Raw genomic sequence first — 25,079 nt, forward strand, 5'->3', positions numbered from 1 at the left:
TCTTCAAACCAAGAACCTAACAGGGCTGTGCCTGCTGTGCCTCTGCCAAGAGAATCTCCCCTCTTACCAACAGTGAAACACTGATACAGATCAATTACCTTCTTAGGAGAACTCACAGCACTGGGAGATTTCGAAATGAATTGTACTCCAAGCGTGCAGTGATTTTTCCTCTGGCTAAAGGTGAGCACTGCTCCCGAGGGAAGATGTTGGTGGTGATGTTGTTGTTGTTGATTATGGTGGTTTCAGGGTAGATGAGATGAATAGCAGCTACGCAAAATATATTCTCCTTTGTTATACCTCTGCACTCAGGTGTTTTCGCCATTTTCAAAGCGCTGAACGTTCCGGGGAAACCACCAACTTTTAGTGCTCAGTAGCTTGTACATGTTTTGATTTTCTAATACATTTACTTACACGATCAGGTAATCACCAGGTACTTCGCAACTAAAAGCCACAATATTTGCTGTGCAATTGCAATTTCGCTACACATCTACAACTAATAATCGCTCATTTTTCATGAAGCAGAATGCACTTCGGTAAAAGTAAGACGACACTTAAATTGAACAGGTCTGCGTTTCGATTGGTCAGTCTTTAGGGTTTATGATTTACTATAACATACAACACTACCAGCCAATAATATCGAGTGGTTTTGACAATAATTAAGTACATTTTGTTTTAAATGGCTCGACACTTCGTCTATGTCGGAACACTATAAAATGGTACGTAACATAGAAGTTCGGCAATTATGAAACAAAGATGCCAGTGTGACAACTCTGCTATAGGTGGTGTATTTAGCGGTCCATATAATTGACTCGTCACGGTGGTTGGCTACAGACCTGTTGTATTTTTTTTTTTTTTGCAACATGTAATACTTCATCTCTCAATTTCAAAGTGTTTTGGAGCCAGTCATCTTTTTTGCAACAAATCAGCTTTACAAACTCAAGGGACAGTGCAAGATATCTGAGCAAAGTTTACACTTGTTTTGGCTCACAATGTTTTAGCTACTCACTCTGCTGATGGAAGGATTTCATGCAAATTGTAATGAGGATGGCCTACGTATAGGATTATATTGGCCTCATGGGCCTATTATGGGCCACGTTCAGTTTCCCAACCCTGTTGAGCGTTGCCATGAATAGAGCCGACATGATTACATGTCGGAGACGGAGAGGCATGTTTGTATCTGAACGTTCCAAACCTTTGTGTGGTGCTGAACGCGCCCCTGGTACCGTCCCGTTCAGCCTTAGGGGGGCAGTGTAGCGCATACTGGTGTTGAGATGAAAACACAGGGAATCTTTAAATGCCCGGATTCTGATACTGTAATAGAATGGCACTTTGTCCACTGGACAATTGTTTCCAAAGAAAGCTGTTCGATACAAGTTTCCTTTATTCATCTACGTTGGCTTTTAGTGCATAGTTGCGTCACAAGATACGGTACTTGCATTGCCCACGCTCAAGCACGGTGTGACGAAACCAACCAAATGCAATTGCAATATGGGAACTCTTGCACATGGGAACTAATGCGCTGCAGGTTTCCACTTTAAATTTTCATAGTAACTCGTTAGGATCTGGTGGTTAAGTCTAGTTTGTATACAGTAGTTTGATACCTGCAGGAACATGGTCACTTGGACCACAGTTACTGTCCCTGTATAGGTTGTTTTTGCACTCCTAACAGCCAGTAGGTCTCCTCCATGCCTTTTCCTTGTGGAGACATGGGACATGTCCAAGGTCATTATGTATCACAGATAAGTCACTAAAACAGTATTCGGTTGTTCATTTTATTATTTCCTTTGCGGGTAATACAAATGCAAAACAGTGGGAGCACAAAACACTCAACTGACCTTGAGCTCTTTCTTTTGACCAAGTTGAACCTGGTGGCCTCTCAGATCCACTAGGGTCTTTGCTGTGCTATGGCTCAAATGGATTCGCTATGCTACAAACAACAGGGCAGGGAAAATCCTATTTTGGGAGTGTGGGATAAAGCGATGGGTAAAACGCAGCTTAGAATTGCTTCATCTTTTAGCCATATTGTGCTTTCTGGTGACAGCTGAGAGGACTTACGCTTTCCCGTTGACTGAAACACACCACTTTAGGGCCCTATTCAATTGAAGCTGGATAAACGTGTACATCCTAGACAGTTTCTTTGAGGGTGTGTGTTGTTGTTGTCTGTTAGTCATGGAGGCAGCTTCTGAGTGAGTAGTTTCTCAGTCTTCTGTTGCTCTATCTCCAGCTCTCTTTCGGATCAGCTCCTCCGTGCTAGAGGAGTACTGCTCCAGGATCCACAGCACAGAGTCTAGAACGTTGGTCTCCCTCCCTTTTGTTAATGTTCTTAAACTGGGATTGATTGGGAACAGGGTTAAATGAATGGTGAAATTGATTGAAATTTCACTGACAAAAGGTTCGCTTAGTCAAATGTTTGTTTCTTTCTCGATTTCACGAAGACGCCGATTGTGAGCTGTTTTTGATGCCTCGGATGTCTCCAGGCTAAGGTACCTGGTCAAAGATGTCATCAAAGTGCGCCTGTCTGCCTGTTCGTTCCAGCACTGTTTCATCAGAAGGACACACTCCAGGGCGGACGTGGTCTGGTGACACCACAGCATAGTGGAGGAGGGTTTCTCACCTTCTGGATGATATTTGACGGGAAGAGAGCATTGGGACCATGCATGCAACTGACCACGTATATGTACACACATTCAAATGTAGCCTGAATCACTCGCGCATATTACACTAAACTGTTAAACATGTTTTTGATTGTGTCGGGGGTTGTGATTGGATGAGCGATCCCTACCTTCAGCAGACAGTAGGGAGGTGTTGCTGCTATTACCAGCTGTTTAAAAAAAATGCAATATGTGGAAATACCTAATACAGTACTAGTGTCACGCCCTGATCTGTTTCACCTGTCCTTGTTATCGTCTCCACCCTCTCCAGGTGTCGCTTGTTTTCCCCCAGTGTATTTATCCCTGTGTTTCCTGTCTCTCTGTGCCAGTTTGTCTTGTGTGTTTCCAAGTCAACCAGAGCTTTTCCCGTTCTCCTGCTTTTTGCTATTCTCCCTTTTTCTATCCCCCCCCCCCCCCCACCACCACCACCGGTTTTGACCCCTGCCTGTTTCTGGACTCTGTACCTGACTGCCTGACCATGAGCCCGTCTGCCACTCTGTACCTGACTGCCTGACCATGAGCCCGTCTGCCACTCTGTACCTGACTGCCTGACCATGAGCCCATCTGCCACTCTGTACCTCCTGGACTCTGATCTGGTTTTGACTTTTTGCCTGTCCACAACCATTCTCTTGCCTACTCCTTTTGGATTATTAAACATCTTAAACTCCAACCATCTGCCTCCTGTGTCTGCGTCTGGGTCTCGCCTTGTGTCATGATAACTAGAGTCCAATTGAGAGGAGAATCATCAAAAGGGATGCACAGGAAGACTATATGATGGAATGTATCCGCTCCTCCTGACCCCGAATAGGACGATGAAGTGGAAACAAAAACGTAATATTAGAACATCATATAGTAAACGTAGCATTTGCCTGATTTAAAAAAAAGACCCTTAGCTTCCTGAAGTTACCACAAACTATATCAACATTCCACCACCACACCCTGTTCTAATTCTCTGTTCCACTTTCCTCTAGAGAAAGATGTCTTCTCTATGAACAGATGGTGACCTTCTCTTCCTGTTTTGCTGGTGTGTTTGTGTGTGTGTCTGGGCGTGAGTGAGGGCAGTGTGTTAGTGTGTGTGTTCCTTTGTCTGTGTTTAAACCCCCCCCCCCCCCTACCCTATGTGTTTTTGTATAATTTGCTGTGTTCTCCCATCACCTCCTCTGCATAAGGTGCCTGGAATGAACCAGCAGTTGGAGGCTGGGCTGGGGCCCCGATGGGAAGTGGGTGCTGCAGCCCAGAGACCTGAACATCCCAGGGTCTAGGTCCACACGGTGGGTGGGTAGCAGAGGCCAGGACTGCCTATCTGTGTCCAGCACCACATACTCCAGTAGGCTGGCCCCGGAGCCATTGGTCCCCGACACGCTGGCGGAACCCATAGAAAGACATATTTCTGGAGTGGCGCACCAGGTCGGCTCCAGACATCGACTACCCAACGTCACGCACACTACATAGCGTTTGCCATGAAGAGGATAGAGCTGTAGACGGTACCAAACAGAGGGGGAATGTGGAAAAGGATATGAGAACATACTGATCTAACACAAATGCAAATATTCAAAACCAGGGACACTCCCAACGATCTGATTTAGCCCAAACTATGGCTATTCATGAAAAAACCCTTTAGCCCCAGATCTCCTCAGCTCCTTCAGCTGTACCTGGTGGAGCTTGATGTGTCTTGTAGGAGGAGTTTTCCTCTGAGTTCATGGTGGCGGTCAAGACAGCGTTGCGTGCTCTCCGCGGCTTGCCGTGGTTAGTGAGGGCGCGTTAGTGCACGTCCTTGTAGGGCAGGCTGTAGAGCAGCGTTGTTGTAGGGGATGAACACGAGGGACCGTCCGTCAGATGCATGTCCAGAGCAGCAACCTCTGGTTGCCCCCTCCAACCAGCACAGAGTGCATGCCGAGGATCACCACCGATTTATAGGGACCACAAACACAACCACACAATAGGTTAGTAGTAATAGTAGTAGTTGCGACACAGTAGTAGTTGTCTTTTTATACTGTCTCTGGTACTTATTGTAGTACTAATAGTAGTTAATGGTGGACAAATAGTAGTTGTACTGAAAGAAAAACCACAATGAAAAAACAGTACTGTTTTCTGCTCTCTGGACCCTAGTGAGAGCCAGTCGTATGCTAGCAGGGTCCTTGTCTGTGGATACCACGGTGGTTGTAATGGTAATTGGCCACCATGCTGACTGTGTCCACCCACGCACATCCTCAGCCGAGGAGATGATCCCTATGTGTGCTCAGCGGAAGTGTCTCATCAGGCTGAGCAGCGCCCAGGTGGGCGAGGGCGCCGTGCGGGCAAAGGTAAGGTGCCCTGCTTCGATCATCCAGCTCATAGTTCACACAGACCCAAGAATAAAGAGGCTGCTTCACCGTAGCCAGGGTTGACAGGGCCCAGGAAGGCATTAGCCTGTGACTAGTGGCCTAGGCAACCCTTGAGTGGCATGGATGTCTGGCAGTCCTCATCGATGATAACATCCTCGAAGGTGGCGCCCAGAGACAGTGAGGGAACATTGTCGATCGTCTCCATAGTTAGCCACGCTGCAGTCTGAGGCAGGACCTTAGCAAACAGAGGGTCACATTTCCAAGGTCCCACTATCCCTGCCTTGAACACAGCAGATCGGGCCACATGGGACAAACAGACTGAGGGATGCCAGCAGGAACCACAGCAGCCAGGGTCCATGGGGAGGTAGGTATAAGTTGAACTTGGCTTCTTTGAGGACTGGGGTTGTCAAATAGGTTGAGGCCACTCATGCAGTGAACCGTGCAGCTGGTAAAGCTGCCAGAGCATTGCAAGATGCCTCCTCCAGCAGATTCCACTCTCCATCAAACACTGTCCTTCCCCCAAAAGGCCCGATGTCTTGTGAAATCTAAAGTTATGGTGACAGATATGGCTAGGTTTATTTGACGTAATTCTATAGGTTTATTTGACGTAATTCTATAGGTTTATTTTCTCCAATGGGATGATTATCCGTCATGTGTGGTGGTAATCTAATCAAGGCAGACAGGGAGTACAGATAGAAAAAGCCCTCGGCACCTGCCTGATAGCACTGTCACAATGACCTGTCTATTCCTCAGTAGAACCGTACTCAACCTGCCGTTCCAGTTCCATGTGTTAGAATTGTGATTAGAGAGAAAAACAAACTCAATTCACATTTTCAACCTTGCTTGTAAAATATATCATAAAATGATCCTTATGATATTTCGTGTGACATTAAAACGACCCCTTATTACATATCCTTTTGAAAGACGTTGTGAGACATCATTACGTATCCTTTTGAAAGACGTTGTGAGACATCATTACGTACCCTTTTGAAAGACGTTGTGAGACATCATTACGTACCCTTTTGAAAGACGTTGTGAGACATCATTACGTATCCTTTTGAAAGACGTTGTGAGACATCATTACGTACCCTTTTGAAAGACGTTGTGAGACATCATTACGTATCCTTTTGAAAGACGTTGTGAGACATCATTACGTACCCTTTTGAAAGACGTTGTGAGACATCATTACGTATCCTTTTGAAAGACGTTGTGAGACATCATTACGTACCCTTTTGAAAGACGTTGTGAGACATCATTACGTATCCTTTTGAAAGACATTGTGAGACATCATTACGTATCCTTTTGAAAGACGTTGTGAGACATCATTACGTATCCTTTTGAAAGATGTTGTGAGACATCATTACGTACCCTTTTGAAAGACATTGTGAGACATCATTACGTATCCTTTTTGAAAGACGTTGTGAGACATCATTACGTATCCTTTTGAAAGACATTGTGAGACATCATTACGTATCCTTTTGAAAGACATTGTGAGACATCATTACGTATCCTTTTGAAAGACGTTGTGAGACATCATTACGTATCCTTTTGAAAGACGTTGTGAGACATCATTACGTACCCTTTTGAAAGACATTGTGAGACATCATTACGTATCCTTTTGAAAGACATTGTGAGACATCATTACATATCCTTTTGAAAGACGTTGTGAGACATCATTACGTATCCTTTTAAAAGACGTTGTGAGACATCATTACGTACCCTTTTGAAAGACGTTGTGAGACATCATTACGTATCCTTTTGAAAGACATTGTGAGACATCATTACGTATCCTTTTGAAAGACGTTGTGAGACATCATTACGTATCCTTTTGAAAGATGTTGTGAGACATCATTACGTACCCTTTTGAAAGACATTGTGAGACATCATTACGTATCCTTTTTGAAAGACGTTGTGAGACATCATTACGTATCCTTTTGAAAGACATTGTGAGACATCATTACGTATCCTTTTGAAAGACATTGTGAGACATCATTACGTATCCTTTTGAAAGACGTTGTGAGACATCATTACGTATCCTTTTGAAAGACGTTGTGAGACATCATTACGTATCCTTTTGAAAGACGTTGTGAGACATCATTACGTACCCTTTTGAAAGACATTGTGAGACATCATTACGTATCCTTTTGAAAGACATTGTGAGACATCATTACATATCCTTTTGAAAGACGTTGTGAGACATCATTACGTATCCTTTTAAAAGACGTTGTGAGACATCATTACGTATCCTTTTGAAAGACGTTGTGAGACATCATTACGTATCCTTTTGAAAGACGTTGTGAGACATCATTACGTATCGTTTTGAAAGACGTTGAGACATCATTACGTATCCTTTTGAAAGACGTTGTGAGACATCATTACGTATCCTTTTGAAAGACGTTGTGAGACATCATTACGTATCGTTTTGAAAGACGTTGTGAGACATCATTACGTATCCTTTTGAAAGACGTTGTGAGACATCATTACATATCGTTTTGAAAGACGTTGTGAGACATCATTACGTATCCTTTTGAAAGACGTTGTGAGACATCATTACGTACCCTTTTGAAAGACGTTGTGAGACATCATTACGTATCCTTTTGAAAGACGTTGTGAGACATCATTACGTACCCTTTTGAAAGACGTTGTGAGACATCATTACGTATCCTTTTGAAAGACGTTGTGAGACATCATTACGTACCCTTTTGAAAGACGTTGTGAGACATCATTACGTATCCTTTTGAAAGACGTTGTGAGACATCATTACGTATCCTTTTGAAAGACGTTGTGAGACATCATTACGTACCCTTTTGAAAGACATTGTGAGACATCATTACGTATCCTTTTGAAAGACGTTGTGAGACATCATTACGTATCCTTTTAAAAGACGTTGTGAGACATCATTACGTATCGTTTTGAAAGACGTTGAGACATCATTACGTATCCTTTTGAAAGACGTTGTGAGACATCATTACATATCGTTTTGAAAGACGTTGTGAGACATCATTACGTATCCTTTTGAAAGACATTGTGAGACATCATTACGTATCCTTTTGAAAGACATTGTGAGACATCATTACGTATCCTTTTGAAAGACATTGTGAGACATCATTACGTATCGTTTTGAAAGACATTGTGAGACATCATTACGTATCCTTTTGAAAGACGTTGTGAGACATCATTACGTACCCTTTTGAAAGACGTTGTGAGACATCATTACGTACCCTTTTGAAAGACGTTGTGAGACATCATTACGTATCCTTTTGAAAGACGTTGTGAGACATCATTACGTACCCTTTTGAAAGACATTGTGAGACATCATTACGTATCCTTTTGAAAGACATTGTGAGACATCATTACGTATCGTTTTGAAAGACATTGTGAGACATCATTACGTATCCTTTTGAAAGACGTTGTGAGACATCATTACGTATCCTTTTGAAAGACGTTGTGAGACATCATTACGTATCGTTTTGAAAGACGTTGTGAGACATCATTACGTATCCTTTTGAAAGACATTGTGAGACATCATTACGTATCCTTTTGAAAGACGTTGTGAGACATCATTACGTACCCTTTTGAAAGACGTTGTGAGACATCATTACGTACCCTTTTGAAAGACGTTGTGAGACATCATTACGTATCCTTTTGAAAGACGTTGTGAGACATCATTACGTATCATTTTGAAAGACGTTGTGAGACATCATTACGTATCATTTTGAAAGACGTTGTGAGACATCATTACGTATCCTTTTGAAAGACATTGAGATATCACTAAATACAACTCAGTCACACGTATTTTTTGTTGGAATTAACCTGAAATTACATTTTCAACAAAGTTCTAATTCTTTAAGAGACATCCGAGTCCAGAAAGTAGACACGTTATACAGGATAACTAGACTACTACTACTACTGCTCCTACTACTACTACATTCCCCAAACATTTAAATATCATTCATTGATTTATACGAGCAAGGCATTTGAACATTAACTTCATAAAGAAAGCAGCCCTCCTATCACCTGATGGGGTCAGAGGTCAAAGGTGAGTGATATCTCACAATATATTGACACGCTGCTAGCCGACATTGATATACAAACGTGTATTTGGCAGGTGCACCATCATCCAGCCTCAGCTTAGAGAAGTCCTCACCATTTTAGCACCAATTCTCCCCTTCTGGAACGTTAAGGTCTCTTCAATCCAGGGATGTTCCCACTCTAACACTGAACAGGAAAACCATGTTGAAATTGAAACTTAGAGTGGACCTTAGTAGTGCGAGTGAAATACTAAACGCTTGTAGTTCAGTCAGTCATATAGTATCAGGACCTAGGGCAAATTACCTGTGGATTATATATACAATTATATACACTGCTCAAAGAAATTAAGGGAACACTAAAATAACACATCCTAGATCTGAATGAATGAAATACTTTTTTCTTTACATAGTTGAATGTGCTGACAACAAAATCACACAAAAATTATCAATGGAAATCAAATTTATCAACCCATGGAGGTCACACTCAAAATTAAAGTGGAAAACCACACTACAGGCTGATCCAACTTTGATGTAATGTCCTTAAAACAAGTCAAAATGAGGCTCAGTAGTGTGTGTGGCCTCCACGTGCCTGTATGACCTCCCTACAACGCCTGGGCATGCTCCTGATGAGGTGGCGGATGGTCTCCTGAGGGATCTCCTCCCAGACCTGGACTAAAGCATCCGCCAACTCCTGGACAGTCTGTGGTGCAACGTGGCGTTGGTGGATGGAGCGAGACATGATGTCCCAGATGTGCTCAATTGGATTCAGGTCTGGGGAACGGGTGGGCCAGTCCATAGCATCAATGCCTTCCTCTTGCAGGAACTGCTGACACACTCCAGCCACATGAGGTCTAGCATTGTCTTGCATTAGGAGGAACCCAGGCCCAACCGCACCAGCATATGGTCTCACAAGGGGTCTGAGGATCTCATCTCGGTACCTAATGGCAGTCAGGCTACCTCTGGTGAGCACATGGAGGGCTGTGCGGCTCCCTAAAGAAATGCCACCCCACACCATGACTGACCCACCGCCAAACCGCTCATGCTGGAGGATGTTGCAGGCAGCAGAACGTTCTCCACGGTGTCTCCAGACTGTCACGTCTGTCACGTGTTCAGTGTGAACCTGCTTTCATCTGTGAAGAGCACAGGGCGCCATTGGCGAATTTGCCAATCTTGGTGTTCTCTGGCAAATGCCAAACGTCCTGCACGGTGTTGGGCTGTAAGCACAACCCCCACCTGTGGATGTCGGGCCCTCATACCATCCTCATGGAGTCTGTTTCTGACCGTTTGAGCAGACACATGCACATTTGTGGCCTGCTGGAGGTCATTTTGCAGGGCTCTGGCAGTGCTCCTCCTGCTCCTCCTTGCACAAAGGCGGAGGTAGCGGTCCTGCTGCTGGGTTGTTTCCCTCCTACGGCCTCCTCCACATCTCCTGGTGTACTGGCCTGTCTCCTGGTAGCGCCTCCATGCTCTGGACACTACGCTGACAGACACAGCAAACCTTCTTGCCACAGCTCGCATTGATGTACCATCCTGGATGAGCTGCACTACCTGAGCCACTTGTGTGGGTTGTAGACTCCGTCTCATGCTACCACTAGAGTGAAAGCACCGCCAGCATTCAAAAGTGACCAAAACATCAGCCAGGAAGCATAGGAACTGAGAAGTGGTCTGTGGTTATCACCTGCAGAACCACTCCTTTATTGGGGGTGTCTTGCTAATTGCCTATAATTTCCAACTGTTGTCTATTCCATTTGCACAACAGCATGTGAAATTTATTGTCAATCAGTGTTGCTTCCTAAGTGGACAGTTTGATTTCACAGAAGTGTGATTGACTTGGAGTTACATTGTGTTCCCTTTATTTTTTTGAGCAGTGTATATATATATATATTAAGTCCCATCTATCTATCTCTAACACTCTCAGTAACACCCCTCATGCTCAGAGTCCCCTTGCTTGGCTTGAATGTTTAGCAATCCCCACTTTTGAGTGACTAAGTTCTTGAATGACTTAAATTGCTCTTTTTCACAGCCCTACCAGTTTACCAATTTTGAATGCAATGTCATTGTAATAGGGAAATATTAGGCGAAAAACATTGTCCCTTGAACATATCTTGAATTGATATCAGTTCAATAACCCTGACACTGGAGGAATTATTCATTGATGAAAAGCCAGTCAATAAAACAGCAATCACGTTGAGCCGTTCGCTTGTCCGAGTAAATAAGGGCATCCGGTTTGGGCAGCAGTGGGTTAGGTCAGACGCATACTAATGATCTGTTATAGACACACAAGCAGCTTTTTGTTTTATTTCTGAGCGACACATGACCAAAAGCACAAATGTTGGCAGCTCAAAAACAAATGGTGTAAGCATCACAAGTCCAGGCAAGACAAATATGTTGACGTGATAGATTGTCTCAGCTCATAAGCAAAACACAGCTGGGCAACATGTTGTCATATTCACAGTTAGACCTCTGTACGCTGTATTGCCATCACAGAAACAAGTTGTCGGTGTAGCACGTAATGCAATATAAACAATAGCCCCTGCCCCCCCCCCCCCCCCGTCCCTGATTGTCCACAATACCCTCATGCCCCATATTGAGTGATAAGTGTTTGCAACACATTGAGAAACATAAACATTGGAGTTGTTTGATGCTCTATGGCTGACCGACCAGTGGTTTGGTACTCTTCAGCAGTTCAGCGGCTGACAGTCTCTCCCCAGAGTTGGGTTTATTGCTCCTCCGCCTCTGCAGAAAAGCCATGAAGTTGTCATTTTTTGAGCTTGACTTCTGGACAACCCCCTGGATGCCTTTAATGGGGGATCCGTAACCTTGCCTGCTGTCAGCTGTTTCTTTGCGACCCAGGAGTTTCTTCTTGGACCTTAAAAAAGGGAGACCGAAAGTAGACAACTTAATACACTTGTGAAGAAGATATTTTAAAAAATGTTTTTTTTTAAAAACATAAGTTGAAAATAATTCTGACAACATATTTCTTTGTGAAGTGTGTTTGGTTATTTTGTTGGATGGAATTATGTAACTAATTTAGTGTGCATGAAAGTGAACAGGGCCCATCTCTGGATCTCTTTCACTTACGTAATACAGGTAGTTTGTTTTGTGTGTCTGTCACAATTCTATTTTGGGGAACAGTACGTCCCATTACCTGTGTATGATGGTGAATAGGTCCTCAGTAGTTGACTGTGAGTTGTGCTCCAACTCTTCCTCCTCTTCCTCCCCGAGGCACAGTGTTCTCATCTGAGACATTGCCCTCCTCTCTTCACAGTTCTCAACTAGGACGAACCCTGTTGGAAAAATATAACACAGTGTCATTTCCATTACTTCGTGCAAGAGCTAACTCTTAGTTTAAGAACTAACTCATGCCATCCTACATATTATTTGTACATATTGACTCGATAGTAACAACAAACTATAAAGATGGTTACAGGTGATGGTTACAGATAGCATGCAGAGTTCAAAACGTTTCTATTATAAAATGAAGAATACCATCTCTTATACTGTGATGGTTGAGATCTTGTCCAGTAAAGTCTTTGTCTCGGTATGCACTGGCAGGAGACTGGTATGCACTGGCAGGAGACTGGTATGCAGTGGCAGGAGACTGGTATGCACTGGCAGGAGACTGGTATGCACTGGCAGGAGACTGGTATGCAGTGGCAGGAGACTGGTATGCACTGGCAGGAGACTGGTATGCAGTGGCAGGAGACTGGTATGCAGTGGCAGGAGACTGGTATGCACTGGCAGGAGACTGGTATGCAGTGGCAGGAGACTGGTAATCACTGGCAGGAGACTGGTATGCAGTGGCAGGTGACTGGTATGCAGTGGCAGGAGACTGGTATTCAGTGGCAGGAGACTGGTAATCACTGGCAGGAGACGGGTATGCACTGGCAGGAGACTGATATGCACTGGCAGGAGACTGGTATGCACTGGCAGGAGACTGGTATGCAGTGGTAGGAGACTGGTAATCACTGGCAGGAGACTGGTATGCACTGGCAGGAGACTTGTAAGCACCACTGGGCCCAGACCAGACATGGCTCCTATTACTCTTCTGTCCCAGTGAGCTGATGGAGGACATGAAGAGGACATCCGGTTTCTTTGCGACTGGAGGGGGAACCATCTTCTTCTTCCTATCCAGTTCAGCTAGGAGAAATGAGGTCCTGGTGGGAGAGGTCCTTCTCACATCCCTATTCTCTGAATGGCAGGAGGCGGGTGGTGGGTGTGGGTCATCATATTGTTGCCTGTCTACAGCTTGCTGCCTCTCAACCATAACCCCATCACTGGCAACACGAGGAAGCTGGTGCGACCTTTTAGGTTTTGGTCTCCTTTCCACCATATACATGTCCCCCTGGCTCTCTCTTGGTGAGGCTGGAACAGTCTCTGAGAAATTAGTAGAGACTGAGGAAGACTTTACCAAATGTATCGGTGGCCATTTGTGTGCAGGTGGCTTAGCAGCAACAGGTGGTTTAGCTTTAGGACTGTGGTGGACCAGTGGGCAGCTCTCCAGCTCCAGCTCCTGTTCCAGCTCCTCCTCCCTGATGACTTCAGGTGAGCCCTCCAGGCCTTTGTCAGAGTCTGAGCTGCTGACGGAACGCAAACGCACATTGCTGAGATCCTCCTGGGTCACCACAGGCATCACCATCATGCTGGAGCTCAGCCTCTGTCTGGGTCTGGTGGTGCCAGACGACCCAGAGGACTCTGAGTGTCGCCGGGTGGCTTTGGGTTTGATCACCGCCGAGTCTGGGAGAGGGACGACCCCTGGCAACTCCAAGGATAGCCGCAGCCTGCTGGATCTGGGGGAGGTGGGCGAGGTGGAGGACTTGGGGCGCATCCTGCAGCCCAAGGGGGAGGGTCCCGTGATGGCAGATGTGAGGACAGGAGGGGAACGAGTCTCACACTGAGAGCTGGACTGGCCACTGGAGGGAGAGACTGAGGCAGGTTGTTGGAAGGGGGACTGCTTACAAGTTAGAGACTGCGGGCGTTGCAAGGGGGGAAGGGGTCTGACCGATTCTGACCTGCTGGAGGCTTTTCTTCCCTCATTTACAGGTGCAACCATAGCAGAACCTGAGCTTGACATGAGACAGCAGGGCTCAATAGACCTTACTTCACGTAGCTGCCCATTGTCGTTGACTGGTGGCCCAACCCGGGCCTGTACAGGCTGAGCAGGGGACTTCTCCAGGCACAGCACCTCCTCTGTCCTCGGTGTGGAGATGAGGATGAGGTCAGGCAGGAAGGAGTCATGGGGGGCAGGGTCCCTGTCGATATAAAGGCTCTTAGTCCTGTTGTCTCTGAGCTTGGTGGCAGATTCTCTCCTGAGGGACACGCTACGGGTTGGCGGCACCGGCCTCCTCTTTGTCTTCCTCAGGATGATGCTGCGGGACCGCGACCGTGGACCACCGTGATCAGGGGAGACGTCTGGGCTCAACTGGGAGGCGTCGCCTCTGCTAGTGTCCTCTGAGCCGTTGTCGGGGCATAGGTGGACGTAGCTGTCACATCTGCGTCTGGGTGGGACTGGGTGTGAGGCAGTGGCTGCGGAGAAGGAGCGTCCGCGAAACCCAGGGTTGTATGCTGGCAGGGCTGTCTCCTCATTTTGAATGGGGATGACTATATTACACTCCTTTTCACCTTTTCTACTGGCAGTGTTGGCAGTGGCAGAAAACCCAGAGGATGTTGAGGCGTGGGGGCCAATCTGCTGGGACTGGGAGGTCACAGGGACTTCTGAAGGGTGACATATGTTGGCAGCATGTTGACACGGGGACTTTACCACGTCAGGGCAAAGGGATGTGACGGTTGGTCGGCATGATGGGGTGTCCCAGTTGGGGGTGAAGGTGGAGCCCTTGGGCCCCTTCCAGGGTTGACTGGTATACATCAGGGCCCTGTGCTCCATGGCATCAGATACTTTCCCGAGAGACCAGGCAGATCACAGGCTGATTGGCTGAGCAGAGATGGCTCCTCTTTAGAGAACGGGGTTTCACTTTTCATTCAGCTGGATGAGAAGAGAGAAGAAACAAGTTGTGTGAGTGCGAGCATAGTGGGGTGTTCATCTTGGTCTCAGAAATAAAACCAATATAAGCTATTCTGCCTTTTGTTAATTTCCCTTTTGAATTAAGACGTAGTTCATTGAGTACAAGGATACTGTATATAGAGAGAGAGTGAGAGAAGGAGAGGGGCGAGAGAGAGCTGTGGCTGGGAAGAAGGAAGGAAGGACATCAGAAAATGTCTACTTATCTTGGTCTTGTGCTTGATAAAGAAAGAGTGGGTGTTTGCCATGGCAACTGCTACCTGTTCATCCATAGTCAGAGCACAAAAACACTCCCAGATGAGATCTATACTGCGTGATGTCTGGTTTCTCACCATTTACACTGCATTGGATGAACAAGATCCAGTGATCATGCCAACAACAACAACAAAGCCATGGCCATTGATAAAAAGGGAAAGAGTGTGTTAAAAAATTTTACATTTTGATTGTGGTAGATTGACAAACTCTATTACGAAGACCAACCAGTTATTTATTGAACAGGAATAAAGAGATGGTAGGAGCAGTGTAGTAATAGTTTCACGGCTAGTGTGATGAATGTTGCTTTGAGATCTACCCATTCAACAATGGAAGACTTGATAGCAAGTCTCAGCACAGTCCGAGAGAGTGCGGATGAAGTTAGCTAATGAAGATGGTCAATGCTGTTTCATGGGGGAAATGATCATCTGTTATTGTTGGAGGGCGCACCTTCTTTTGGGACAACTAGTAGGGTAAAGACTGTTGTGTACAGCTGCTCATGGAATCCCCACCTCTTTCATAGCTGGACTAAACCTTAATTCCTTTCAGTCCAAAATCCCCCCTTCCTTCCATTTTAATTTCCGTTCTATCACCTGCTTTCTCCCTTGACAACTCTCTGAACAATATACTATTTAGGAAAAAACGACATTTAACACTTTCTTTCTTGTAAATGCTAAGTGGGTTATGATGGATTCAAGAGAACGTTTTTGCATGGCCATTGGGTAAATCCATTTGAAGTGGTTCCCTTTTTGACAGCACCCCTTATGATTTGAATGAAACCTTCCGTACACATTTGCTCACTGTAGAAGTGCTCAGAAAGTGACTTTTTGGACCTGAATGCCAAAACATTCAGGAGATAAAGGTGATTCAATTTGACCCGTTTTGCATTCCCTACCGTATCATCTAGGCTGTATCATAACCGGCAGTGATTTTGAGTCGTATAGGGTAGATGTCAATTGGCCCAGCGTCGTCCAGGTTTGGCTGGGGTAGGCCGTCATTGTAAATAAGAATTTGTTCTTAACTGACTTGACTAATTAAGTCAGAAAAAAAATTTAAAAAAAAAAATCTAATTCATCACTGGAAAAGATGAACGGTTGAGATTTATATAATTGAAAAGATTACAAACAGGGTTGTCAAACTATTTTATAATTTCTGCATTAACTTGTTTTTTTGCCTTTAATGTCAACTATTTAAAAACATGTTAACTCTTGATTTTTTCCCCTTCATATTCACATATGCTTCGACCATATTTTACATCTGAGGTATTTGTGTTGTGCCCGCCATCGGTTGAGCCACAACATGCTCTTGAATAGAGGGTGGGTGTCATGTTTTGACTCATAAATGTACTGAAATGGGAATACAATTGAAATGTAAAACTTTCAAATGGTATCACAAAGATGGTTGAAGGTCCACACATCAGAGAATGTTGATTTGAATGGGAATATCTGTTGTTTCAAGTTACACTGTCAATCCAGCATAGGAAACCTATTGAAACACACATAGATAACAGAATAAACATGACCATTTAAGTTGATATTCGACGGTGGGTGGACCTGTGGTCATCTTTGTGGTAGTAATTAGAAGCTACAATTTCATTTACGTTTCAATGGTGTAGCAGCTACATTGCAGTGGTCTGAAAGGATAGGTCCATTCTATGAATTCTATATCTATGATTGAAATGACAGCCACTGCAATGTAGAGAGAGATTTTTGACAAAAACCTGCTCCAGAGCACTCAAGACCTCAGACTGGGGAGAAGGTTCACCTTCCAAAAGGACAAAGACCCTAGGCACACAGCCAAGACAACACAGGAGTGGTTTCGGGACAAGTCTCTGAATGTCCTCGACTGGCCCAGCCAGAGCCTGCACTTGAACCTGATCGAACATCTCTGGAGAGACCTGAAAATAGCTGTACAGTGAAGCTCCCCATCCAACCTGACAGAGCTTGAGACGATCTGCAGAGAAGAATTGGATAAACTCCCCGAATACAGGTGTACCAAGCTTGTAGCATCATACCCAAGGAGACTCCAGGCTGTAATCGCTGCCAAAGGTGCTTCAACAAAGTACTGAGTAAAGGGTCTGAATACTTATGTAAATGTAATATTTAAGTTTTTTATTTGTGTGTGTGTGTGTGTGTGTGTGTGTGTGTGTGTGTGTGTGTGTGTGTGTGTGTGTGTGTGTGTGTACATACATACAGTACCAGTCAAACATTTGGACACACCTACACATTCCAAGGTTTTTCTTTATTTTTACTATTTTCTAATAATAATAATAATAATAATAATAATAATAATAGTGAAGACAAAACTATGAAATAACACATATGGAATCATGTAGTAACCAAAAAAGTGTTAAACAAATCAAAATATATTTTATATTTCAGATTCTTCAAAGTAGCCACTCTTTGCCTTGATGACAGCTTTGCACACTCTTGGCATTATCTCAACCAGCTTCATGCTTCCTGGAATGCATTTCAATTAACAAGTGTACCTTGTTAAATGTTAATTTGTGGAATTTCTTTCCATCTTAATGTGTTTGAGCCAATCAGTTGTGTTGTGACAAGGTAGGGGTGGCATGCAGAAGATAGCCTATTTGGTAAAAGACCAAGTCCATATTATGGTAAGAACCGCTCAAATAAGCAAAGAGAAATGAGTCTATCATTACTTTAAGGCATGTAGGTCAGTCAATTTGGAAAATGTGAATAACTTTGAAAGTTTCTTCAAATGCAGTCGCAAAAACCCTCAAGCGCTGTGATGAAACTGGCTCTCATGAGGACCACCACAGGAAAGGAAGACCCAGAGTTACCTCTGCTGCAGAGGATAAGTTCATTCGTGTTACCAGCCTCAGAAATTGCAGCCCAAATAAATGCTCTACTGAGTTCAAGTAACAGACACATCTCAACATCAACTGTTCAGAGGAGACTGCGTGAATCAGGCCTTCGTGGTCCAACTGCTGCAAAGAAACACCTACTAAAGGACACAAATAGGAAGAAGAGACTTGCTTGGGCCAAGAAACATGAGCAATGGACATGTGGAATTCCGTCCTTTGGTCTGATGAGTCCAAATTTGAGATTTTTAGTTCCAACCGCCGTGTCTTTGTGAGACGCAGAGTAGGTGAATGGATGATCTCCGCATGTGTGGTTCCCACCGTGAAGCATGGAGGAGGTGTGATAGTGCTTTGCTGGTGACACTGTCAGTGATTTATTTAGAATTCAAGGCACACTTAACCTGCATGGCTACCACAGTATTCTGCAGTGATACACCTTCCCCTCGGGTTTGCTCTTAGTGGGACTATCATTTGTTTTTCAACAGGACAATGACCCAAAAGACATCTCCAGGCTGTGTAAGGGCTATTCGACCAAGAAGGAGAGTGATGGAGTGCTGCATAAGATGACCTGGCCTCCACAATCACCTGAGCCCAACCCAACTGAGATGGTTTGTAATGAGTTGGACTGCAAGGTGAAAGAAAAGCAGCCAACAAGTGCTCAGCATATGTGGGGACTCCTTCAAGTCTGTTGGGAAAGCATTCCAGGTGAAGCTGGTTGAGATAATACCAATAATATGCAAAGCCGTCATCAAGGCAAAGGGTGACTTCTTTGAAGAATCTCAAATGTAGAATATATTTTGATTTGTTTAACACTTTTTCTTGGTTACTACATGAGTCCATATTTGTTATTTCATAGTGTTGATGTCTTCACTATTATTCTACAATGTAGAAAATAGTGCAAATTAAGAAAAACCCTTGAATGAGCAGGTGTGTCCAAACTTTTGACTGGTACTGTGTATATACACATACTTACACACACACACACACACACATGCACACACTCACACATGCATACATGCACCCACAAATGCATGCACATTGCACACGCACACACAACCTCTCACAATACACACACACACACACACAATAACAACAACGCTTAAAATAGAGGACTTGCTGACATAATCATGTTCATGTTTTACCTTTCCAGATAGATGAGAGCGAGATGGAGATAGCGAGAGAGACGTGTACACACTGTAGATAGACAGAGACCCTCGACTTCCTTGGATAAATACATACTAATTTGAACAATAAACATGCCATTATTTGACATAAACCACACAGCTCTGTCCGCATGTCTACATACATGAAGTCAAAAATGAATCTATGACAGAATGAACGGACAGTAGTGGCATACTGTCATCTCGACCTTCCTGTAAAACAGAGCCCGATTAACGTGTTCCTAAACCCCTCCAAACCTCTGTGTTGTCCCCCTCCTACCTTACAGCTTGCTTCAGGAGATAGAGCTGTGGCTTCCGATGCCGCACTCCTACATCCACTCTACAGTCTGCACCTATGGCCCAATGCATTCACATGCTGTTGCCATGACAATTGGAAGTGGGCTGCTGCTTGCTCTGAGTTCGTCGGATGCTGAGAGAGGGAGAGGGAGAGGTAGAAAGACAGACAGGGGAGAACAGAGGATGGACATCAAAATTGTTTTCTGATGGCGTGTGGAGCACATTTGCCTCTAAGGGACAAGAAGGGTATTGAACAGTTTCAAAGAGGCTGGGACATCAAAATAGTTCTGTGGACTCAAGACAGCTGCAGCATGACAAGAATTGACATAACAGACTTAACATGACTTGATATTCCTGGTACGCCTTGGTTGGTTTACACTGAGGAGTATAGATCATGTATGTCCGTTTCTACGTCACAATCATGCAATGTACAGTACTGTATTTGCAAGTCATTCCCAGCTGTTTTGCTAAATTGACTTTGCCAGATGGAAATGTTCAACTCCATCAACTTTTGATGTAAATAAACGAATGAAAGCTTGAGACCATTTAACGTCAACTTACAATCACCTCAGTGTTTTTATATTTTAATATCTTTTTTCATCTCAATGGGTGTGTTCAGAAGTTCACGTCATGAGTGGCTGCTCGCTCAGGAACGTCCCTTCAGATGCTGTAGAAAGATAAACCATGTTTATCGCATCATTTGTTTTTTTAAACAATCAACAATACAGTCAAATTCAACTAAATTACTGATGCATGATGTAGCAGGTGTTGACAGTAACAACTGAGGCGAAAGATGACGAGATGTGAGGGAGATACAACCGGGTCCCCATCTCTTCTGCTAACGACAGTCCACCCTTTTGTGCTTAAGTTGAGCGAGCTGTTGACCAGCGTTTCACAACTTCTGGAAAACACCCTCTGCGCTTAAGTTTTTCCGCTAAATTAACAGTGCAACACATACATTGCCTGTGTAGTCTGACGACTCACACAAAATTTATTCAGCTGATCTTTCGTTTTTCATTGCAGAGAAGAGACTAAACGTCCACGGGCGGCGTGTAATGTTTGGCCGGAGTCTGGAGTCTGGGTAGCCAGGCGAAGACTATTCTGTGATACACATATGAATAGAGCCTTTTGAGGCCTTCATGAACTTGGTGGGAATGCTGGGTTTATGACTGTGCTTATCATAGCAAGAAAAGTAGACGCATTACAACACAACAGGCAATTCATGCACTCAAACCTTACCGAGACAGCTCTGCTGTGCCAATTGTTGCTTGATCCGAGTCGATGTGAATCCTTGAAATTAAAAGGCTGGGGTTTATTCAAGCACGCTTTGCTTCTTTCCCAAAAGTAAACTTAGATGCTGCATGAACATTCAAGTTCTTCCTTTATAATACCATGCCGACATGACCTACTAAATTGTATTTCAGTGCACTGAATCTTTACTGATTTGCTGCATTACATTAAGAAAAGTTCAAGTGGCAAAGGAATCATTGTACTTTTGAAATACTTGAACTTGCTACAGGTCATCTTCATGCCATGAGCCTTAGCTGATCATCAAGAGCTCAAAACTGAGAGTTTATTGAATGGCCATCAATTCACCATTCCATACTGACGTTATCAATCGAACCCTGCAGCCCTTGGTAGAATAAGCCTTTACACTATAGAAACCAAATCACATACCTTTTTACATGCAGGAAAGGAGCTCACAATCAGCATCCTCAAGCTGCTGAATGAGATGGTGAGTTGTCTCTCTAGACCTGGCTGTAACCCCCACTCTTGTCACATATGTCCCAATATGACCCAATGTTCCTCAAATGTAACTTCTAAATCAGCCCCTCCCTTAGAACACAGGAAGTGGCTGTGAACCAGGCGTTGTGACAGGAAACCAGAGCAGGGGAGTGATTCGGGCTGGGGCTCGATGATCAGGGTCAAGGTTTCAGTGAAGGGTGAGAACCATCGAATGTACACCACACCCCTTGCTTCCTTACAGGCAGACATCATGCTCACACACCCTCCTGGGGATTGCTGAAGTTGATTGGGTGTCTTACAGTGATGATGGGGATATATGGATGGTGTAAAACATTACTGGTTATCAATGTTCCCTCAAAAAAAAGTGTGTGTTTACTGTGAACATTGAGGCTGTACCCGCTTTAAGTTACAGCTTTAACAGTGGCCAAGTAGACTACTGTGGCTATTTGATCATAATGTAGGCCTACCAGAGTCGCCTACCGTCAAAAACAATGGAGGATATGCATCCCATAACATTTTAACACGGAAATAGCTGTTTTATCATTCAGCCTACAGTCGCAGACAATGTGTGGGGGTTACAATGCCTACATTCCATGAGACTTTTGAAAATAAAGATGCAGTGCTTGACATGAACCTGCTTATCCACTTGTTCTTCAGACAAGGAGGTGTCTGAAAATGTTGTGTTTGATGCAAGAAACCACTTGACAACAAAAAAAGAATCGGACAAATTATGCCTATTGGCTACTTAGCTATTCAAGACAATCTCAAAATACAACGCTTCCCCTTTAAGACATAAAAAAAAAGCTCTTTACCTGACTTGCCTTTTTAAAGATGGATAGAAATGCACACATTTTGTGCTCTTGTAGGAAACAACCACTCCCCCATTGTTAACTAGAAATGAGCTATAACTGGGCTAATAACTCACTAACTAGCAAAGAATATGAACAAAATGTTGCACATGTGGCTGCATGCAGCTCTCACTTTGATCTCAAAACAAGTGCATCTACTCGTGACCGCTGTAGCCAGAACACAGTCCAGTTCAAAGTAAATGGCACAGATCCATAAATGGCAATGGCTCTTTGCATATAGGCCTACTGCAGCTATGATTGGTTGTGGCGCACCTGCCTGTGTAGAGTACAGGCCTGAGTCGCTCGCCTACCAACGTAATAGAATTCTACTCCAATGTGCTCTGCCTACAAGACGATCTCTTTCACAGTTAGTTTTGCATACCTAAATCTTGCATAGTTTGTTTTGTTTCAGTATATTGCATTGAAAGTGGCCAATTTTGTGTTGATTCGATCACAATTCCCAATGTAAGGGGGAAATGTCTGTTGTGTTAACTAAAGGGGAAAACTGTAGAAAGTTGATTGCAATTCAATCTCGTGCTACTCTGCGCTGGCTCATATTTCTTCTGTTGAGGCAGTCTTGGTGAGCTTCTTGCCCTCGCATGCGCGCACCTTAGAGGGAACATTGCTGGTTAATTGGTCTTCATAAAATACAAGTACAAAAAAAAATACTTTGCCAGGTCAAAGATCAGTTTAGGGTCAATTTGTTTTTGACAGTCCTTTTTAACCAGCTAACGAGTTACTCTGTAATCACGAGTGTTGGGGTCAAACTTTTCAGGGTCAAAAGATTTCAGCTGCCTTACGAATCACTATTTTGACAGCTATTTCATTTCAGTTCCATGTTGAGGCTAAAGCTTGACAGTGGTTTCACTCAATTATAGCTGATTAAATCAAATACATTTTTATTTGTCACATGCGCCGAATACAACAGGTGTAGACCTTAAAGTGAAATGCTTACTTACAATCCCTTAACCCCCCCCCCCAAAAAAAGTAAGAGAAATTAGCTAGCAAATAATTGAAGAGCAGCAGTAAATAACAATAGTGGGGAGCGGCGCTATATACAGGGGTACCAGTACAGAGTCAATGGGTCAATGTGCGGTGGTGTCACGTCTAATCAAGGTGGGTGGAATCAGGCGCAGAGAGCAGATAGCGATATAAAGTTTATTCTCCGTTGAACAAAACAAACACGGTGAACCCAAACACACACAGGGTGAAATTATCCAAAACAGGATAACAGAGTAACCGGAGAATAAGAAACACAAAAACACCGATAGACGAATATAATGACAACATAAACAATCCCGCACAAAACAAGGGTGGGACAACCTACATTATATACAGACACTAATAAACTAAACAACACACAGGTGCAACCAATCAGACAAAACCAACAGATAAACGAAAAGGGATCGGTAGTGGCTAGTAGGACGGTGACGACGACCGCCGAGCACCGCCCGAACGGGCAGGAGAGCCAACCTCGGCGGAAGTCGTGACAGGTGGCATCGTTGTCGAGGTAATTGAGGTAATTATGTACATGTAGGTAGAGTTATTAAAGTGTCTATGCATAAGTAATAACAGAGAGTAGCAGCAGCGAGGGGGGGCGATGCTAATAGTCTGGGTAGCCATTTGATTAGCTGTTCTGTAGTCTTATGAAGTTGTTTAGAAGCTTCTTGGACCTAGACTTGGCACTCCGGTACCGCTTGCCATGCGGTAGCAGAGAGAACAGTCTATGACTAGGGTGGCTGGAGTCTTTGACAATTTTTAGGGCCTTCCTCTGACACCGCCTGGTATAGAGGTCCTGGATGGCAGGAAGCTTGGCCCTGGTGATGTACTGGGCCGTACGCACTGCCCTCTGTAGTGCCTTGTGGTCAAAGGCCGAGCAGTTGCCATACACCAGGCAGTGATGCAACCCGTCAGGATGCTCTCGATGGAGCAGCTATAAAACCTTTTGAAGATCTGTGGACCCATGCCAAATCTTTTCAGTCTCCTGAGGGGGAATAGGTTTTGTCGTGCCCTCTTCATGACTGTATTGGTGTGCTTGGAACATGTTAGTTTGTTGGTAATGTGGACAGCCCCGTCGATGAGAATAGGGGCATGCTCAGTGCAATTTCTCCTGTGGTCCACAATCATCTCCTTTGTCTTGATCACGTTGAGGGAGAGGTTGTTGTCCTTGCACCACACGGTCAGGTCTCTGGCCTCCTCCCTGAGGGGCCCTCGTGTTGAGGATCAGCGTGGCGGATGTGTTGTTACCTACCCTTACCACCTGGGGGCGGCCCGTCAGTTGCAGAAGGAGGTATTTAGTTCCAGGGTCCTTAGCTTAGTGATGAGCTTTGAGGGCATTATGGTGTTGAACTGTAGTCAATGAATAGCATTCTCACATAGGTGTTCCTTTTGTCCGGGTGGGAAAGGGCAGTGTGGAGTGCAATAAAGATTGCATCATCTGTGGATCTGTTGGTGTGGTATGCAAATTGGAGTGGGTCTAGGGTTTCTGGGATAATGGTGTTGATGTGAGCCACTACCGGCCTTTCAGAGCATTTCATAGCTACAGACGTAAGTGCTACGGGTCGGTGGTCATTTAGGCAGGTTACCTTAGTGTTCTTGGGCACAGCGACTATGGTGGTCTGCTTGAAACATGTTGGTATTACAGACTCAGACAGGGAGAGGTTGAAAATGTCAGTGAAGACACTTGCCAGTTGGTCAGCGCGTGCTCGCAGTACATGTGCTGGTAATCCGTCTGGCCCAGTGGCCTTGTGAATGTTGACCTGTTTAAAGGTTTTACTCACATTGGCTGCGGAGAGCGTGATCACACAGTCATCTGGAACAGCTGACGCTCTCATGCATGTTTCAGTGTTACTTGCCTCGAAGCGAGCATAGAAGTTATTTAGCTCGTCTGGTAAGCTCTTGTCACTGGGGAGCTCTCGGCTGTGCTT

The 25,079-nt window shown here is 44.4% G+C and overlaps 1 protein-coding gene and 1 pseudogene across 3 annotated transcripts; both read right to left on the bottom strand.

Annotated features, from left to right (window-relative positions):
- Nucleotides 1-4,324: 4,324 nt before the first annotated feature.
- On the bottom strand, nucleotides 4,325-5,983 carry LOC115134930 (retinal guanylyl cyclase 2-like; annotated as a pseudogene).
- A 5,290-nt stretch (nucleotides 5,984-11,273) lies between these two features.
- Nucleotides 11,274-21,344, bottom strand: LOC115135478 (NHS-like protein 2). Of its 3 annotated transcripts, none has more exons than XM_029670199.2 (7): nucleotides 21,236-21,344; nucleotides 20,798-20,848; nucleotides 20,126-20,225; nucleotides 19,542-19,691; nucleotides 12,496-14,989; nucleotides 12,155-12,293; nucleotides 11,274-11,875 (listed from the first exon to the last, which is right to left on the bottom strand). In XM_029670199.2, the coding sequence occupies exons 5-7, from the start codon at nucleotides 14,888-14,890 to the stop codon at nucleotides 11,653-11,655; spliced, it is 2,757 nt and encodes a 918-aa protein (XP_029526059.1). In that variant the 5' UTR covers nucleotides 14,891-14,989; nucleotides 19,542-19,691; nucleotides 20,126-20,225; nucleotides 20,798-20,848; nucleotides 21,236-21,344; the 3' UTR covers nucleotides 11,274-11,652. The 3 variants fall into 3 exon arrangements, with proteins under 3 accessions (XP_029526059.1, XP_029526056.1, XP_029526057.1); XM_029670196.2 differs by having other exon boundaries at nucleotides 20,120-20,225; XM_029670197.2 differs by lacking the exon at nucleotides 20,798-20,848 and having other exon boundaries at nucleotides 20,120-20,225.
- Nucleotides 21,345-25,079: the final 3,735 nt, after the last annotated feature.

Source organism: Oncorhynchus nerka, linkage group LG10 (assembly GCF_034236695.1).
Source record: "Oncorhynchus nerka isolate Pitt River linkage group LG10, Oner_Uvic_2.0, whole genome shotgun sequence".
Classification (NCBI taxonomy): Eukaryota; Metazoa; Chordata; class Actinopteri; order Salmoniformes; family Salmonidae; genus Oncorhynchus; species Oncorhynchus nerka.

Excerpts from the sequence above, each read along its gene's own strand:
- LOC115135478 (XM_029670197.2), bottom strand. The coding sequence starts at position 14,890 with ATGGAGCACAGGGCCCTGATGTATACCAGTCAACCCTGGAAGGGGCCC. Across the intron at positions 12,294-12,495 it reads CCATCACAGTATAAGAGATG|GGTTCGTCCTAGTTGAGAAC; the intron begins GTATTCTTCATT and ends TTTTTCCAACAG. Across the intron at positions 11,876-12,154 it reads CTATTCACCATCATACACAG|GTCCAAGAAGAAACTCCTGG; the intron begins GTAATGGGACGT and ends CCCTTTTTTAAG.